Source organism: Lepidochelys kempii, chromosome 18 (genome assembly GCF_965140285.1).
Source record: "Lepidochelys kempii isolate rLepKem1 chromosome 18, rLepKem1.hap1, whole genome shotgun sequence".
Lineage (NCBI taxonomy): Eukaryota > Metazoa > Chordata > Testudines > Cheloniidae > Lepidochelys > Lepidochelys kempii.
Genome location: NC_136397.1, coordinates 2,055,087 through 2,075,324, shown reverse-complemented (window position 1 = coordinate 2,075,324; position 20,238 = coordinate 2,055,087). Strand labels below are relative to the sequence as shown.

General features: G+C 50.2%; 1 protein-coding gene across 4 annotated transcripts in view; it reads right to left on the bottom strand.

Moving 5' to 3' along the window:
- ALPL (alkaline phosphatase, biomineralization associated) overlaps nucleotides 1-20,238 on the bottom strand; it is an 86,704-nt gene that overhangs the window by 44,469 nt on the left and 21,997 nt on the right. For 3 of the 4 annotated variants that reach the window (XM_073316617.2, XM_073316618.2, XM_073316620.2), the window contains exon 2: nucleotides 6,706-6,840. The exons of the other annotated variant lie outside the window; for it this stretch is intronic. In XM_073316617.2, coding sequence (XP_073172718.1) covers nucleotides 6,706-6,763 — 58 coding nt within the window. In that variant the 5' untranslated portion in view covers nucleotides 6,764-6,840. The remainder of the gene's footprint in view (nucleotides 1-6,705; nucleotides 6,841-20,238) is intronic. 4 annotated transcript variants of the gene reach the window in all.

The window sequence follows — 20,238 nt, the reverse complement described above, 5'->3', positions numbered from 1 at the left end:
GGAATCTTGGATCAAGTCCCAGCTTCTTGTGCCTGAGCTGACTCAGTCCTGGGGACTGGTGTCCCAAGGATGGATTGCTCTTTGATCTCTGACCGAAGAACAGAGACAGAGACCCTAAGGGAGGGTCTGCAGGAGCATTTGCTCTTTCCACAGCACTATGAAGGAAGCATCCAGCACTACGGGGTCCCAAATAATGGTATTCGTTAATTCATTATTGCCAGTTCTGGGTTGCAGGTGTTTTCTTAAAGCCCCAGCTGCTGGAATCCTGGTACTGCAAGAGAATCTTGGCTTTTGGTTGTTTTTTTTTTTAAAAGCAAATTTCTAGCCCTCCTGGTTGCACGGAAAAGTCTGAACATGAAGCAAATGTGACCTGAAAGCAGGGCAGGAGGGAGAGGGGGGAAGCAAAGTAGGACCCCCCTCCCCTCCAATATTTTTTAAATCTCGTAAGCTTTAAGCCAATCCCATGATTTTCACAGGGCCAGACTCAAGCTTTTGAATGTTTGGCATCAGTAGTACAACTCGCCTAGCTACACACATCCAGCCGCTCTGGCTGGTTTCTGGCAGCTCCTAAAACACAAACACAGCGGGCACCACAAGAGGGCTAGCAAACTATTTAAAAGGGCTACAATCTTATTCCTAGGCACTACAGATTCATTCGCACCTGGGCCAGAAAGATCACCATGGTGGGGGCTGGAAGGCAGCCACAATACAGAGAATCCCTGGGTGAAGTGGGGACCACACGACTCCAACACTTAGGTGGCAAGGGAGGAGTCCAGCAAGAAGAGCTGGTTGGTGCTACACAGCCCAGCAGTGGTTTCCCAGCCTCCTCCGACCTGGTCCCTTCGCCTGCCCATTGTTCTCTACGTCAAGTCTGGAAGGAGTTAATGCCGCCGGCTCTGTATGTTTCACCACAAAAGAAAAATATAAATCAAGAAGTACAAGCCGGGCTATAGGGCAAAGACTTGGCTGGCAGAGCCAGGGAGGCCAGGGCTGCTTTGGTGTGGCCAGTCACCTGACAAACTCTGGGAATTACCACTCTATAAACCTCATCGCTTTTGGGCGCACTGAGCATCTGTCAACTTGTCACAAACAAAATGAAGGAGGATCCAAAATGGATCTGTCTGTGCAGTTCCTAGCTCAAAACTGGAGTGTGGGGTATGAATTGCTTCCAATTTTTCTGGCTGGGGCTAGAAATCCCTGTTCAATCCTGAATTCAAAAGGGTAGATAAAGCCAAGGGCTTTCAAAGCTGCCAGAAAACACAAGTTCAGTGGGACCATTAGAAGGCTCACCAATTATTTAACACAGTGGTTCTCAACCTTTTTTCATTTGCAGACCCCTAAAAAATTTTGAATTGAGGAGAGGACCTCTTTGGAAATGGATTATCTGTAACTATAGCTGATTTCTGTTCAGTTAGTTTTCGATTTAAGTCTTTCGTGGACCCCTTAGACATAGTCCATGGGCCACAGGTTGAGGTATCTGCACACTGCTCCCGCCCCAAGTGCCAACTCCGCAGCTCTCATTGGCCAGGAACTGCAGCCAATGGGAGCTGTGCCTGTAGGCAGTGGCGTGCGGACACCTCCTGCGCCCCCAACCTAGGAGCCGCTGCTGCCAGAGGGGTGTTCTGGTCGCTTTCGGGAACCACCTGAGGTAAGCACTGACCCCCTGGCCCTCTCCTGCACCCCAACCCCCTGCCCCAGTCTAGAGCCCACACCCTTTCCCAGAGCCTGCACCCCTCACCCCCTCCTGCACCCCAACTCCCCCCCACAGCCCGCACCCCCCTTTGGGTTTGCGCGATTAGACCACTGGCAACCCTACTGGGTGAGCGTGTGAAAGCCCTGGGTGTGCTGGAAGAGTGCGTCCAGGAGCACAGATGGCAGCTCTCTGGGCACCAGCCAGTGCGGGCGCAGCACCATCCAAAAGTCAAGTGGGCCACGGGCGAAGCTTGTGCGGGGCCTCATTGACTATTCTGCCCTGGGGCCTGGAACTGCTGTCAGCAGGCCTGGTCACCCTCCCAATGTGGGTGAGTGGACAGCCCTAGCTGGCTTGGACCATCAGCTCCCGGCCAGAGAGGAGCTCAACCCACAGGATTTCAATCCAGATCTCCCACACGCCGAAGATCATGGAGTGTTTGGATCTGGTTTCTTTGTTGGTATCCCTAGCTAACAGTAGAGCTCTTTGCTGACATGCAAGTCTAGATACTGAATGCCCCGAGCCAGGGGATTTTCCGACCTGGGGTTGCCTCTGCTTTTAATTCACTGATGTGGGCCCCTTGCGGATCAGAGGGCAGCACCCTTTGTAGTGCGACCCCTTAGCACACAGGGCAGGCAATACCACCCCCACTCCTCATGTTGGGCTCCACCCCATGCTAGGGGTGCTGCTGGGGTTGCGGCAGCCCTTCCAGATTGAAGGAACAATGGCAACCAAATGCTTTACAGTTTTGTTCAATGGCTTCCACTATAAAAATTGTTCCTGCACTCTCGCCCAGGAACAGCGAGGACTCTTCCCCACTTCTCTAGCCTGCATTCTCCTTTTACAAGCCCCGATCCAGTAGAGCTGCTCTTGCAGGCAGCACTTTCCAATTAGTCGCTGCCATTGATTTATGCCGGCCTCTCCCAGGCCAGGATCCAATCCCAGAGCCATGAAATGGCCCTGAACCCCGAAGCACTGGGGCCTGAATTCTCACATATGCTGCTGGCAGGGGCTCTGCTGAGCCAGGACTGTGACCCTCTGCCCCGACTCAGCATCAGACAAAAATACCCTGGGATGTGAATTCAGATGCAATTACAGAAGAGTCCTTTCTGAATATCATTATCCAGGTGGTCTCCCTGTATTCTTCAGGGCCCTCTCTTCCTGGTGGGCAAAGGGGGTTTATTCCTTTGCTGGTTTTACCCTTTTCTGGGTCTCTTCTTTATGTGCTGCTCAGCCTTTTACACCCTTCACGCTTAGCGGTGCCCTCGAGGAGCATGGTGAAGATGCCCCCCGCAAGGAACAATGTCCCAGTGGTTAGGGTGTACCACTGGGCTCCAGAAAACCTATTTCCATTCCCTTCTCTTTCACAGACTTCCTGTGCAAGCTGCTTAGGGTGTATCTATGCTGCAAGACAGAGATGGGGCTGCAAGTCTCAGAGCCAGAGTCTGCAAGCCAGCCCCCGTGCAAGGGCGCTAAAACCAGTGTGGACATCAGAGAAGCAGACTAAGCAACTGCTTAGAGCCCTGAGCAGCTCAAGGGGGCCCCTATTCACTTATAAGAATTTGCCTGCTTTAATATTGGGGTGGGAGGGTAAAATATTCCTGCTTAAGGCCCCCAGTGGGCTAGCACTGGCTCTGGTGGACATTCCTACTTGGGCTCTGAAACGCTGAGAATGGAGTGGGTCTCTCAGCCCATTTGGGAATGTCTGTATTGCTACATGTCGCATGGGCTGGGGGCTATATACCTGGGCTCAGAGTCTTCCTGCTGCAGGTCTGCCCCCCACCCCCCAAAGTGTAGACAAACCCCTTAGCCTCAATATGCCTTAGTTACCTTTCTGTCCAAGGGGTGATGGCCCTGCCCTGCCCCCTGGGAGTCTCCATTACAGAGGTAAGGTATAGACCACCAGACCAGGAGGATGAGGTAGATGAGGCTTTCAGACAATTAACAGACGTTTCCAGATCACAGGCCCTGGTTCTCATGGTGGGGGAAACTTCCAGCCAATGTCAGGGTGATTGGAGAGCAATAGAGCAGTGCACAGACAATCCAGGAAGTTTTTGGAGAGGGTTGAGGACAACTTTCTGGTGCAAGTGCTGGAGGAACCGTGCTCCTCTTGACCTGCTGCTCGCAAGCAGGGAAGAATTCGTATGGGAAATAGAAGTGGGTGGCAATCTGGGCAGCAGTGATCATGAGATGGTCAAATTCAGGATCCTGACAAAAGGAGAGAAAGGAGAGCAGCAAAATATGGAACCTGGACTTCAGAAAAGCAGACTGACTCCCTCGAAAAGGAAGCTTACAAGAAGTGGAAACTTGGACAGATGACTAGGGAGGAGTATGAGAATATTGCTCGAGCATGCAGGGATGTAATCAGGAAGGCCAAAGCACAATTGGAGTTGCAGCTAGCCAGGGATGTGAAGGGAAACGAGAAGGGTTTCTACAGGTACGTTCGCAACAAGGTGGTGGTCAGGGAAAGTGTGGGACACTTAATGGGGGATGCAACCTAGCGACAGATGATGTGGAAAAAGTTGAAGTACTTAATGATTTCCCCCTCCCGGTCTTCACCCCAGACTGCTGCAGTGGACAGCACAGTATCGGGAGATGGTGAGCAGCCCTCAGTGGTGAAAGAACAGGTTAAGGACTATTTAGAAAAGCTGGACATACACAAGTCCATAGGCTGGATCTAATGTATCCAAGGGTGCTCAGGGAATGGGCTGATGTGATTGCAGAGCCCTTGGCCATTATCTTTGAAAACTCATGGCAATCAGGGGAGGTCCCGGAGTATTGGAGAAAGGAAAATATAGTGCCCATCTTTAAAGAACTACAGACTGGTCAGCCTCACCTCAGTCCCTATAAAAATCATGGAGCAGGTCCTCAAGGAATCCATTTTGAAGCACTTGGTGGAGAGGAAGGTGCTCAGGAACAGTCAACATGGATTCACCAAGGGCAAGTCATGCCTTCTATGAGGAGATAACTGGCTCTGTGGATATGGGGAAAGTGGTGGACATGATAAACCTTGACTTTAGCAAAACTTTTGATACAGTCTCCCACAGTATTCTTGCCAGCAAGTTCAAGAAGTATGGATAGGATGAATGGACTGTAAGGTGGATGGAAAGCTGGCTAGATTGTTGAGCTCAACGGGTAGTGATCAATGGCTCAATGTCTAGTTGGCAGCCGGTATCAAGCGGAGTGCTCCAGGGATTGGTTTTTTCAACATCTTCATTAATGATCTGGATGATGGGATGGATTGCATCCTCAGCAAGTTCGTGGAAAACACTAAACGGGGGGGGGGGGAAGAGGTAGATATGCTGGAGGGTAGGAATAGGGTCCAGAGTGACCTAGACAAATTGTTGGATTGAGCCAAAAGAAATCTGATGAGGTTCAAAAAGGACAAGTGCAGAGTCCTGCATGTATGATGGAAGAATCCCATGCACGGTTACAGGCTCGGGACCGACTAGCTAAGCAGCCGTTCTGCAGAAAAGGATCTGGGGATTACAGTGGATGAGAAGCTGGATGAGTCAGTGTGCCCTTATTGCCAAGAAAGCTAACAGCATATTGGGCTGCATTAGAAGGAGCATTGCCAGCAGGTTGAGGGAAGTGATTATTCCCCTCTGGTGAGATCACATCTGCAGTATTGTGTCCAGTTTTGGACCCCAACTACAGAAGGGATGTGGACAAATTGGAGAGAGAGTCCAGCGGAGGGTAATGACAATGACTGGGGGAGAGAAGCATATGACTTATGAGAAGAGGCTGAGGGAACTGGGTTTATTTAGTCGGCAGAAGAGAAGAGTGAGGGGGGATTTGATAGCAGCCTTCAACTACCTGAAGGGGGGTCCAAAGAGGATGGAGCTAGGCTGCTCTCAGTGGTGGCAGACGACAGAACAAGGAGCAATGGTTTCAAGTTGCAGTGGGGCAGGTCTAGGTTGGATATTAGGAAACACTATTTCACCAGGAGGGTGGTGAAGCACTGGAATGAGTTACCTGGGGAGGTGGTGGAATCTCCATCCTTAGAGGTTTTTAAGGCCCAGCTTGACAAAGCCCTGGCTGGGATGATTTAGTTGGGAATTGGTCCTGCTTTGAGCAGGGGGTTAGATGAGAGGATCTCCTGAGGTCTCTTTCAACCCTGATCTTCGAGGATTCTATGACGGGCTTTAGGTAGACACGGGTGGGGCTGGCAGCGTAAGGGGTGCTAACTGACATGTTTTAAGAGGGGAGGTCAGAGTTTCTTGACCAGCTAACAGAAATTAAAATACAGATTGCCCTCTCAACCCCAGGGTTAGCTAACACGTTACAATGACGACATCTTTCACCCTCGTATGGGCAGGCTGCGCGGGGCACCGCACAAACTGCCTTATGAATCAGAGCCTGGCCCATCTGACTGGTGGACTATGCCAAGACCAGCCCTCCCAACTGGTCTCCCCTGCAGCCTGCAAGGCTGCACCTTCGGCTAAGGGGGCACAGAGGGGTGACGGATACTGCAGGAGCTGAACCGTCCACCTTGAGGAGTATGGGCTGGCACCAGCCTTCCTGAGTTCTGTCTGCCTGCTGAAGGACCCCGGTAAAGAGCTCTGCAGACCTGCAGCTGATGGGTTCTCTGCATGGCAGTGTACAAGCCCCAGATGTCACGCCATAAGCTGCAGCCCTCAGGAATGGGTGGAGCATGTTCGCAGAGAGGATCAGAACTCCTACATCCTTTCTTGACGCACACACTCTTCGAACCACATGCCACAAAGCTGGTATGCCCATGGGTGCAAGCAGAGCCATCCCTTGGGTAGGGCAAATTGGGGAAACCACTCTGGGCCCTGCGCTTTGGTGGGGCCCCCCGGGCCAGTGCAATTGGCTGGCACGGTCAGTCCTGGAAGACAGGCATGGGAACTAGGGATTTGGGGGATGCTGCGAGACCCCTAGGCTCCCGGCCACAGATGCAGAGCAAGGCCCCCAAGCTGGTGTGGGCTGATTTGTCCCAGGCCCCGCACCCCCCAGGAATGGCCTGGGCATGAGTAACCTAGGGATCCACATACCTGGGACAAGGGAGGCGAGACAGACTTCAGCCAGCAGGACAAGGAGAAGAGCCTTCATAATGCTGCTGGCAATCACTCAGGACGACACCAGGGACCTGCGTGCTCAGCAGAGGATCTGTTCTTGCGTAGCAGACTCTGGGGAATGGAAGACAGAGACCACTCGCACTGCTGCGCTAGCGAGAAAGGACATCTACCCCAGCCCATCTCCTTGTCCCCCCCTGCTTCCCCCATGCAGAACAGCTTTCAGGAGAGGACAGACTTGGCTGTAGCCTAGGTAAAATCCTAGGAGGCCTGGATTGTCCCAGGTAGGCTGGAAGGGCTGAACTGTTCTGCTGTCCAACCAACTCAGCTCAGGACAGTCTTTCCTCCAGGGGAGGGGGCTGAGATCAATTAAGACATGCTGGCACTTCTCAAACAATATATAGCTCCTACTGTCCGGCAACATCTCTTAAATTCCCTCTCAGTGCAGCGAGGGCACCCACCTTTAGACACTGCACCACCTCTGACTGGGCTTCCTGTTTGTATTACAGTGGGGCCTGGTAGCACCAGGAGGGAATCACAGCCCTGTGGTGCAAGGTGCTGGACAGACACTGGGGATGCATCCACATGTAGGAAGAAAGCTAACACATGGTAAGACCACACCTAACATAGTAAAATCCTAGTAAGGACATGGCAGTTTAGTTTTCCCATGTGGTAGCAGGTTGAGGTAAACACTAAGGGGGGCCTTGGGGGTCACCTTGTCCTGCTAACGTGTTGAAACTGCAACTGCCTTGTCTGCACGGGGGTTTTACCACATGGCTTTCCACCTTTTTCCTAGTGAAGACAAGGAGCCCTAGTGAGAGAGCCCCTGCCCCAAGGAGCCTGCACCTAAATGGATCACACAGAGTGGGAGAGGAAAAACCAAGGCAGAGAGGTTGAAGTGATTTGCCCAAAGTCATCTGGAGATAGACCAAAATCTGACTCTGTCCAGATGCCTATGCACTGAACTGCACTGTCTCTCAGTGCCCAGCACCATCACTCCTCCGCCCAAACACGGCCCTCCTTCCTAAGGCTTGTGCGTGGGTCACAGGCTCAGTCCTCACAGATGACCCATGGTTCAAGTCACTACATAAGAATGGATCTTTGCTCCAATACTGTGGAAATTACAACACAGAAAGAGTTGAATTGCAGTGCAAACACCCCAGCTCTCACCTGACCAGCTGCACGAGGTGACTGGCAAACCAGCATCTCCTGGGATGGAGAGTCAGGACAGAGCAGAATGAAAAACTATCCTCACCTCCTGAGCAGCAGCACCACCACGGGGCAGGGAGGGAGGGAGGGGGATCCCCCCCACTCCCTTCACATTGTCAAGTTATGGGGCTCAGTCTCCTCTGGGGAGGGAGAAGATCCAAGACAAGCCAGGAGAATGGCAATAGTCAGTTCCCTCAGATTAGCCTGCTGGGTGCCAGAAACAGAGGTGCCTTTGGAGCTCAGTAACTGCTCCCTGGGTAGCACAGAGATTTTGGCAGGGGACAGCAGTTGCCTTGCACAACCAGGCCTCCTCCAGAAACTCCAGCTGGCAGTGGGGGGTGGAGGGGGAGAACTAACCAGCATCCCCAGCACAACCCTCTGAGCAAGCCGTGCCAGCTGGCAGAGAGATCTAGCTGGTCTGGCAAATCACAAGCAGCTGGAGCACGTTATATAGCATGGAGGAAGGTTATTGTGCTTTCCAGCTGAGGGCCTGCCTGCTGTTTGGAGAGGTATTAACTTTTCTTCAGCGCCTGTGAGGTGGGCCTTAGCCCTAATTCACAGATGGGGGAAATGGAGGTTTGCTCAGTACCAAGTTCTGACAGGACCCCATGGTCCAGAGGAGCAGGAATCTGAAGAGAAACGGCCACTGATCTCTGCAAACGACAGCTACATTGCACTCGGCAATGCTGAGTTGCATGCTGGCAGCAGTGGTCCTGCTGAAGAGGCCTCGTGGCTGCCCCAGGGCAGCATGGGTACCCAGGGGCAGAGGCTGGAGGCCACGTTTACAAGCAAGCTCAACACCCAAGAGCTCCCACTGAGAACAGCCTGGGGAGGGAATTCCCCACTGCTCTCAGAATATCAGGGTTGGAAGTGACCTCAGGAGGTCATCTAGTCCAACCCCCTGCTCAAAGAAGGACCAATCCCCAATTTTTGCCCCAGATCCCTAAATGGCCCCCTCAAGGATTGAACTCACAGGGTTTAGCAGGCCAATGCTCAAACCACTGAGCTATCCCTCCCACTCAGTGGGGGAGGGAAGCAGAGCTCTCCATTGCTGTCAGTAGAGGGGCAAGGTAGGATTTCTCCATTGGAGAAGGAGGTGGAGGGACTGTGGGGGCCATTGCTCACTGGGGAAGCTGAGGTCTTATAAAGATATGGCCACTTTTTCAGCAGTCAGGTGGCTCTAGGCATGAGTCTGGTGCTGGGTCAAGCTCCTTTGCAGGCTTTCAGTATCCAGCATGTGCTATCTGGGGAGCTTGGCTGAGACAACTCTCCAACCCAGTGTGAATCCAGCCCATGCATCTCTGAACTGCATTTGGAATTGTAATATTCAGATAAGCAATAAAATTCTCTTGCCCTCCCAAGCAGAGCCAGGTGCAACACGGGGAGGTGCTCCGCAAACTTCACTCACCTCAGCTCTGCGGATGTGTGGCATTATTTACCTGCAGCATCCCCTGCTACTCCAGTCCTGTAGCCTCCTGAACCAGCTGTGTCAATGTAGCTCAAACCCAGAAACACACCCGCATTCACAGCTCTGGAAGTGTACTTTAGTAGGTGGAGGGATGGGAACAACAAGCAGGAGTAAGGTGATATTACCTCTGTGTATAGCATTAGAGATCCCATCACTGGGGACTGGTCCAGTTCTGGTGTCCCCATGTCAAAAAGGACACACAATTTAGCTTATTGCAGAGAAAGTTAAGGTCACTTCATGGAAGTTATTAGATCGCAGGCCCTGGTTCTCATGGGAGACTTCAATCACCCTGATATCTGCTGGAGAGCAATACAGCAGTGCACAGACAATCCAGGAAGTTTTTGGAAAGCGTAGGGGACAATTTTCTGGTGCAAGTGCTGGAGGAGCCAACTAGGGGCAGAGCTCTTCTTAACCTGCTGCTCACAAACTGGGAAGAATTAGTAGGGGAAGTAAAAGTGGATGGGAACCTGGGAGGCAGTGACCATGAGTTGGTCGAGTTCAGGATCCTGACACAAGGAAGAAAGGAGAGCAGCAGAATATGGACCCTGGACTTCAGAAAAGGAGACTGACTCCCTCAGGGAACTGATGGGCAGGATCCCCTGGGTGGCTAATCTGAGGGGGAAAAAGGAGTCCAGGAGAGCTGGCTGTATTTTAAAGAAGCCTTATTGAGATTGCAGGATCAAACCATCCCAATGTGTAGAAAGAATAGTAAGTATGGCAGGCGACGAGCTTGGCTTAACAGTAAAATCCTTGCTGATCTTAAACACACAAAAAAAAAGCTTACAAGAAGTGGAAGATTGGACAAATAACCAGGGAGGAGTATAAAAATATTGTTGGGGGATGCAGGAGTGTAATCAGGAAGGCCAAATCACACCTGGAGTTGCAGCTAGCAAGAGATGTTAAGAGTAACAAGAAGGGTTTCTTCAGGTACATTAACAACAAGAAGAAAGTCAGGGGAAGTTCTTACTAAATGAGGGAGGCAACCTAGTGACAGAGGATGTGGAAAAAGCTAATGTACTCAATGCTTTTTTTTGCCTCTGTCTTCATGAACAAGGTCAGCTCCCAGACTACTGCACTGGGCAGGACAGCATGGGGAGGAGGGGACGAGCCTTCTGTGGCGAAAGAAGTGGTTCTGGACTATTTAGAAAAGCTGGACGAGCACAAGTCCATGGGGCCGGATGCACTGCATCCCAGAGTGCTAAAGGAGTTGGCAGATGTGATTGCAGAGCCATTGGCCATTATCTTTGAAAACTCCTGGCAAGGTCCCGGATGACTGGAAAAAGGCTAATGTAGTGCCCATCTTTAAAAAAAGAGAAGGAGAATCTGGGGGAACTACAGGCCAGTCAGCCTCACCTCAGTCCCTGGAAAAGTCACGGAGCAGGTCCTCAAGAAATCCATTTTGATGCACTTAGAGGAGACGAAAGTGATCAGGAACAGTCAGCATGGATTCACCAAGGGCAAGTCATGCCTGACCACCTGATTGCCTTCTATGACGAGATAACTGGCTCTGTGGATGAGGGGAAAGTGGTTATTCCTTGACTTTAGCAAAGCTTTTGACACGGTCTCCTACAGTATTCTTGCCAGCAAGTTAAAGAAGTATGGGCTACAAGGTGGATAGAGAGCTGGCTAGATCATAGGGGTCAACATCTAGCGATCAATGCCTCCATGTCTAGGTGGCAGCTGGTATCAAGCAGAGTGCCCCAAGGGTCGGTCCTGGGCCCAGTTGTGTCTAATATCCTCATTAGAGATCTGGAGTATGGCATGGATCGCATCCTCAGCAAGTTTGCAGATGACACTAAACTGGGAGGTATGCTGGAGGTAGGGATAGGATACAGAGGGCCCTAGACAAATTGGAGGATTGGGCCAAAAGAAATCTGATGAGGTTCAACAAGGACAAGTGCAGAGTCCTGTACTTAGGATGGAAGAATTCCATGTACTGCTACAGATTAGGGACCGAATGGCTCGGCAGCAGTTCTGCAGAAAAGGACCTAGGGGTTACAGTGGACGAGAAGCTGGATATGAGTCAGTGTGCCCTTGTTGCCAAGAAGGCCAATGGCATTTTGGGCTGTATAAGTAGGAGCATTGCCAGCAGATCGAGGGACGTGATCATTCCCATCTATTCTGCATTGGTGAGGCCTCATCTGGAGTACTGTGTCCACACTACAAGAAGGATGTGGAAAAATTGGAAAAGTGATTTGGGGGCTGGAGCACATCACTTATGAGGCGAGGCTGAGGGAACAGGGATTGTTTAGTCTGCAGAAGAGAAGAATGAGGGGGATTCTAGACTGTTCTGCAGATGACAGAACAAGGAGCAATGCTCTCAAGTTGCAGTGGGGGAGGTTTAGATTGGATATTAGGAAAAAAAATTTCACTAGGAGGGTGGTGAAACACTGGAATGCGTTACTTAGGGAGGTGGTGGAATCTCCTTCCTTAGAGGTCTTTAAGGTCAGGCTTGACAAAGCCCTGGCTGGGATGATTTAGTTGGGGATTGGTCCTGCTTTGAGCAGGGGGTTGGACTAGATGACCTCCTGAGGTCCCCTCCAACCCTGATATTCTAGGATACTGACGTCCTTTGACAGGTGCACTGAAATCCGAGTGAAGAGCTTTACATACGCTAGGTGTTAGCTATCATACTGAGCCCTAGGTTTCCATGGAGCACACAGGACTGCCCAAAGCCTCGGGATTTATCATACTAGGCCCTGGATTTTGGGAAGTATTTTAACCTGCATTTTCCTTTACTCAGCTATACCCCATCCTCTTCCTGACACCCTGCCTCCCAGCACTACCTTTGGGTCCTGCCTCTGGTTAGATGATTGGCTAGAGCCAAACTCCTGTTTTTCCAGAATTTTCACAACTTGGTGACTTGCTCATTCAAATGCAACACGATGGTTCTGACTGCAGCAAGATCAGCCAAGGAACCAGCAGTGGACCAGGGGCTGTTCATCAATTACATAGCACATAAAGGGCATAGGGGGTCCTTAATTTTGTGTGTTTCAAGGGGTATATGGTCAGGGGGGGAGAGAGAAGTCACCCAACAATATGCTATGTAATTTATTGACAACCCCTCACTAACTCGCAGGGATACAACTCAGAGCCAGCGGCCCCAGTGCTTCCCTTTCAGCAGCAAACCTGCTGATGGCAGAACCTCTCTATTACCATGGCCCATCTGACCCGTTCGCCTTCCCCGAGACAGTCGCACTCAAAGCTGGTGCCCCAAGAGACGCTGTGTCCAATGCCCACAGTTCACTCCTGGAGAGCAGGCACGGGCCCTTGCTCTGCTGTGCAGGCAGCCAAGGACTGAAGTCTAGACACGGCCAGGGACTACCCCTGCTGATGCAAGGTGTGCGATGGGAGACAATGCCATGGCATATCAGCTGCAATCCTCTTCCAGGCTGACAGAGAATTGCTTCCCCCACACCCCAGCTCTAGACAAGTGCACTGGGTATGTAAGTTGGGCTGGGGAAATCCTATTGCCCTGAAGTCCAGCAGAAGTGTTGGCTAAGTGGCTGCTCATCAGACAAGGGAACAGGACATGATGCTCCTCATATGTGCACCATGCTTGCAGTCACCCAGGTGCTTTATGAAGCAGTAAACTCAGGCTTCATATATATCCAAGAAAATTGGACCCTTTAACTAAGGTTTTGTCTACAGGAAGGAAAATATCAAATGCACACCTATAGAATAGAGGATACCTGGCTAGGTGGTGGTACTGCTGAAAAGGACCTGGGGAATCACAAACTGAATGAGCCAACAATGTGCGCAGTTGTGAAAAATCTCATTGTGGGAGGGGTGTTGACAGGAGTGTCATATGGAAGACCTGAGAGGTCACTGTCCTGCTCTACACAGCACTAGTGAGGCCTCAGCTGAATATTGTGTCCAGTTCTGGGCACCGAACTCTAGGAAAGTTGTGGGCAAACTGGCGAGAGCCCACAGAAGAGCCAAAGTTAGAAAAGCTTAAACAAAACTGGGCATGTTTAGTCTTCCAAAAAGATGACTCCGGGAGCATCTGACAAGTTTTCAGATATATTATGGGCTGTTATAGAGCAGTGGTTTTCAAACTTTTTTTCTGGTGACCCAGTTTAGCAGCCTGGTGCCGGAGCCTCTCTCTGAAGCAGGGAAGAACTCCGGCAGCGGGGAAAGTTGCCGGCAGCGGGGCCATGCTGGAGACTTTCCCTGACACCGCAGTGTGGATGCAGCTTGCTTTTCACTGTGGCATGTAGCTAAACCAGTTGTGTGCAGTGTAGATGTAGTCTTAGGGCAGTGTTCCTTACACCACCACGTCCCAGCCATGTCCTGAAGCTCATAGACAACACTGTGTACTGGGAGCAGCTTTACTCTTTCCAGATTCTAGCCCCAGGCACTTCCCTCCCCCCTCTACGCTACAGGGTAGGGAAAATAGCAGATACCAGGACCCCAGCTTGCACCCAACTGAAGGCTTCTTTCCTCCTCATTCTATACTGAAAGGGAAGGACAAAACAGGCTAAACTCCTGCACCTACAGACACTTACAACCAGAGAGCCCATTTGTGCCACACAGCACTTTTAGGGTATGTCTACACTACAGAATAAGGTCAAATTTATAGAAGTCGGTTTTTTTAGAAATCGGTTTTATATATTCGAGTGTGTGTCCCCACAGAAAATGCTCTAAGTGCATTAAGTGCATTAACTCGGCGGAGCGCTTCCACAGTACCGAGGCAAGCGTCGACTTCCGGAGCGTTGCACTGTGGGTAGCTATCCCACAGTTCCCGCAGTCTCTGCTGCCCATTGGAATTCTGGGTTGAGATCCCAATGCCTGATGGGGCTAAAACATTGTCGCGGGTGGTTCTGGGTACATATCGTCAGGCCCCCGTTCCCTCCCTCCCTCCGTGAAAGCAAGGGCAGACAATCATTTCGCGCCTTTTTTCCCCCGAGTTACCTATGCAGACGCCATACCACGGCAAGCATGGAGCCCGCTCAGGTAACCGTCACCCTATGTCTCCTGGGTGCTGGCAGACGTGGTACGGCTTTGCTGCATAGTAGCAGCAACCCATTGCCTTCTGGCAGCAGACGGTGCAATACGACTGGTAGTCGTCCTCGTCGTGTGCGAGGTGCTCCTGGCCACGTTGGCTGGGAGCACCTGGGCAGACATGGGCGCAGGGACTAAATTTGGAGTGACTTGACCAGGTCATTCTCTTTAGTCCTGCAGTCAGTCCTATTGAACCGTCTTATGGTGAGCGGGCAGGCGATATGGACTGCTAGCAGTCGTACTGTACCATCTTCTGCCAGGCAGGCAAGAGATGTGGATGGCATGCAGTCCTTCTGCACCGTCTGCTGCCAGCCAAAGATGTAAAAGATAGATGGAGTGGGTCAAAACAAGAAATAGACCAGATTTGTTTTGTACTCATTTGCCTCCTCCCCTGTCTAGGGGACTCATTCCTCTAGGTCACACTGTAGTCACTCAGAGAAGGTGCAGCGAGGTAAATCTAGCCATGTATCAATCAGAGGCCAGGCTAACCTCCTTGTTCCAATAAGAACGATAACTTAGGTGCACCATTTCTTATTGGAACCCTCCGTGAAGTCCTGCCTGAAATACTCCTTGATGTAAAGCCACCCCTTGTTGATTTTAGCTCCCTGAAGCCAACCCTGTAAGCCATGTCGTCAGTCGCCCCTCCCTCCGTCAGAGCAACGGCCGACAATCGTTCCGCGCCTTTTTTCTGTGCGGACGCCATACCAAGGCAAGCATGGAGGCTGCTCAGCTCACTTTGGCAATTAGGAGCACATTAACCACCACACGCATTATCCAGCAGTATATGCAGCACCAGAACCTGGCAAAGCGATACCGGGCGAGGAGGCGACGTCAGCGCGGTCCCGTGAGTGATCAGGACACAGACACAGATTTCTCTGAAAGCATGGGCCCTGCCAATGCATGCATCATGGTGCTAATGGGGCAGGTTCATGCTGTGGAACGCCGATTCTGGGCTCGGGAAACAAGCACAGACTGGTGGGACCGCATAGTGTTGCGGGTCTGGGACAATTCCCAGTGGCTGCGAAACTTTCGCATGCGTAAGGGCACTTTCATGGAACTTTGTGACTTGCCTTCCCCTGCCCTGAGGCGCATGAATACCAGGATGAGAGCAGCCCTCACAGTTGAGAAGCGAGTGGCGATAGCCCTGTGGAAGCTTGCAACGCCAGACAGCTACCGGTCAGTTGGGAATCAATTTGGAGTGGGCAAATCTACTGTGGGGGCTGCTGTGATGCAAGTAGCCCACGCAATCAAAGATCTGCTGATATCAAGGGTAGTGACCCTGGGAAATGTGCAGGTCATAGTGGATGGCTTTGCTGCAATGGGATTCCCTAACTGTGGTGGGGCCATAGATGGAACCCATATCCCTGTCTTGGCACCGGAGCACCAAGCCGCCGAGTACATAAACCGCAAGGGGTACTTTCTGATAGTGCTGCAAGCTCTGGTGGATCACAAGGGACGTTTCACCAACATCAACGTGGGATGGCCTGGAAAGGTGCATGATGCTCGCATCTTCAGGAACTCTGGTCTGTTTCAAAAGCTGCAGGAAGGGACTTTATTCCCAGACCAGAAAATAACTGTTGGGGATGTTGAAATGCCCGCCCCAGAATCCTTTTGCAAAGGCTTTGGGAGTACATCTAGGAGAACCGCAAATGCCAGGGCAAAGTAATCCTTTCACATGCTTGCTTTTAAACCATGTATAGTATTTTAAAAAGGTACACTCACCAGAGGTCCCTTCTCCACCTGCTGGGTCCAGGAGGCAGCCTTGGGTGGGTTTGGGGGGTACTGGCTCCAGGTCTAGGGTGAGAAACAGTTCCTGGCTGTCAGGAAAACCGGTTTCTCCGCTTGCTTGCTGTGAGCTATCATCTTTGTCCCCAAAACCTGCTTCCGTGTTGCCTCCATCTCCATTGAAGGAGTCAAACAACACGGCTGGGGTAGTGGTGGCTGAACCCCCTAAAATGGCATGCAGCTCATCATAGAAGCGGCATGTTTGGGGCTCTGACCCAGAGTGGCTGTTCGCCTCTCTGGTTTTCTGGTAGGCTTGCCTCAGCTCCTTCAGTTTCACGCGGCACTGCTTCGGGTCCCTGTTATGGCCTCTGTCCTTCATGCCCTGGGAGATTTTCACAAAGGTTTTGGCATTTCGAAAACTGGAACGGAGTTCTGATAGCACAGATTCCTCTCCCCAAACAGCGATCAGATCCCGTACCTCCCGTTCGGTCCATGCTGGAGCTCTTTTGCGATTCTGGGACTCCATCATGGTCACCTGTGCTGATGAGCTCTGCATGGTCACCTGCAGCTTGCCACGCTGGCCAAACAGGAAATGAGATTCAAAAGTTCGTGGTTCTTTTCTTGTCTACCTGGCCAGTGCAGCTGAGTTGAGAGTGCTGTCCAGAGCGGTCACAATGGAGCACTCTGGGATAGCTACCGGAGGCCAATACCATCAAATTGTGTCCACAGTACCCCAAATTCGAGCCAGCAACGTCGATTTAAGCGCTAATCCACTTGTCAGGGGTGGAGTAAGGAAATCGATTTTAAGAGCCCTTTAAGTCGAAATAAAGGGCTTCATTGTGTGGACGGGTGCAGGTTTACATCGATTTAATGCTGCTAAATTCGACCTAAAGTCCTAGTGTAGACCAGGGCTTAGGCAGGCATTCTATCTTCTTTCACCGTTCCAAAGTTTGCAGCCTTTTATTTTGTGGTATTGAGGTTAACAGTTTGCAAGCCTTTGTCAGTTTATGGTTTAATTGCATTGCCCATCCAGTAGTGCAAATAATTTTGATAAAAGCTCCAAGACCCTAATATCAAACACTATTAATCTGTGTCAGCAGCTCGGCAGTCCTGATGTGCTCACTAAACCTCACACACTGGTATCAGAATCTGTATCAAAAAGGTGTTGTGTAAGATTTCATACACCAACTGGTAACACGATGGCCCCCCAATAATCATTGCATGATGTATGTATGGGGCATGTACAAAGGGAATACATTTTAAGAACATAATTTCAGTAGTTGTGTGTTGACAAGCAATGCCTAAGCCCAGTCTGCCTTAGACAAAGGAATGTGTATTTGCTTGTCTGACCACCTAGGTCACCAGGCAGTGGCAATGAAGGTGAATTTACATAACAGGTAAACAGTCATCAAGCTAGCAAGGGGAGAAGATAGTAACTCAACCACCACCAGATGGGAAGGAGCCTGCATGAAGTCTTCACCAGGCCATGTCCTCTCCCCAGAAGGGGAAAGGAACTTTACTGGAGAATACACTGCAACTGTTTATTGGGCTACAAGGACAATGGCTCTGAACCTCAAACATTAAGCAATAAAATCTGTTGCTTCAATCCAATATTACTGAATTATTGACGTGTGCCAAGTAAGGTCTTTTAGGACAGCCTGTGAGATACTGGGGATTACAATCATTGTGAAATATCTGTATTAACACTATGAGGAATTACAGACAGACACTCACCAATATCATGCTTTACAATCTGTGACCAAACACAGGGAGAAACTGGTTTCCTCAGTTATCTACTGGTCTCCAATGAAATTAAACAAGGTGTGACCATCAAACAATGGAAGTCTAATTTAGATATGAATCAGCAGAGGGATGGGAAGTCAACAGGAAGGGAAGAACAGCCAGAAACCTTCCTGCCTCTTGAAAGAAGGTCAATGACCTTTGGGAAACTAAGCAGAAACAGAAAGCCATTTTTGGTCTGTGTTACTGGGCAGATACAAGAGGCCAGAGCTTCTGTACATCTGAGGCAAAGGGATCCTTCAATACAGGTGAGAATCCTGCTTAGGCAAAGATTGTAACTTGCTGAAATTTATTTTCACTTTTGCTTGTTTAACCCTTTTTATCTTGGCTCCTTATCTTTGGCATCACACACATCTATGACTGTTTCATAAACTTGTTTTAAATTTAATTATATGCCAGTTCAGTGCTGAGATTGACAAACTCTTATTTCAAACCCCAGTTACATTAACAAGCTGGTATTCCTGTCTCTTTAAAGGTACAGTAAACTTAATGACTTGTGGGAGTGGATGCTGCAAGGACACTTATCTGGGGAGCTCAGGTCATGGTTTGTTACCTCCAAGGCAAGGTGTGGACTAGCAGAGAACTGCAGAGTTCGCTGGCCAGACAAACAAGCTAGCATGCCTGGGAAGCTGTACAGCAACTCCCCATTAGCAAAGCTCTCACTGGCAGACAGTGAGAAGGGTAACAGTAACTCACAATTCTGGGAACCTCAGAAGATGGTCACAAGACAGATGGTTTTGGGGGAATTTGGGGTCACTCTGAAAAAATGTAACAAAGGCTGGCGGAAGCAGGGTGGGACTTGCATGGTTGTATGTGGACTGTTGGTGTCAGAGGTGTGAGCCACAGAAAGAGCATGGAAGGCACCTAGAGTTTCAGGGCAGGCAGTTACAGCCCCTTACTGCAGAGTAATGCATATTGGAAAAACAATCCCTACCATACATACCACATCATGGGGTCTAAGCTAGCTTTTACCACTGTAGAAGTATAACATTGTATAATGTTAGGTTTCAGAGGAACAGCCGTGTTAGTCTGTATTCGCAAAAAGAAAAGGAGTACTTGTGGCACCTTAGAGACTAACCAATTTATTTGAGCATGAGCTTTCGTGAGCTATAGCTCACTTCATCAGATGTTTACCGTGGAAACTGCAGCAGACTTTATATATACACAGAGAATATGAAACAATACCTCCTCCCACCCCACTGTCCTGCTGGTAATAGCTTATCTAAAGTGATCATCAGGTGGGCCATTTCCAGCACAAATCCAGGTTTTCTCACCCTCCACCCCCCCACACAAATTCACTCTCCTGCTGGTGCTAGCCCATCCAAAGTGACAACTCTTTACATAATCAAGTCGGGCCCGACTTGATTATGTAAAGAGTTGTCACTTTGGATGGGCTAGCACCAGCAGGAGAGTGAATTTGTGTGGGGGGGTGGAGGGTGAGAAAACCTGGATTTGTGCTGGAAATGTCCCACCTGTTGATCACTTTAGATAAGCTATTACCAGCAGGACAGTGGGGTGGGAGGAGGTATTGTTTCATGATTTCTGTGTGTATATAAAGTCTGCTGCAGTTTCCACGGTATGCATCCGATGAAGTGAGCTGTAGCTCACGAAAGCTCATGCTCAAATAAATTGGTTAGTCTCTAAGGTGCCACAAGTACTCCTTTTCTTATTGTATAATGTTGTGTAAGGGGACATGCTGGATACATTGTATATGAGAGGGCATGCCAGAACATGTTACAAAGTATCTGAGGGAGCACACGTAGGGACAGTTAGCTTTTGAATGGAGAAGCAATTAAGATAGAGCCAGCATGTCTAAGAAGCAGGCATCAGAATGAAAGGTGTGAAGGGCAATTAGTTAAGTTAACTGGAAGCTGTTAAAGGAGATTGTTAAGGGTGGCAGGTAATTGAAGATACGTGACTGGTCTCAGGGATCTCGAAGGGTGGTGACTAAAGTCTCTCTTCTTTTGTCTGTAACTTGTTCTCCAGCAAGCTGTATAAATTAAGAGACACAAGCCCCACTCGGGGGGCTCACTTCTAAATGTATTAGCAGAGCAGCTTTGCTAATAAAACAGAGTGGTCTGATAAATTGTGAGTTTGAGTCAAACTTTGACAATTTGGAGGTTCCACCGAGATGGCAAGCGGCTTCACTGAGGCTGTGTGATCCCTGACTGCCTTGCAGGATGATCGTGGCAGCCGGCGCCTGGACGCTTAGTCCAAGCAATCCTCCACAAGACAGAAAGGTACACAGCAGCAGTGCAGTCTAGGCCATTGAACTTGTTGGTTCCCACTCTGTTTGGGTAGGGTTC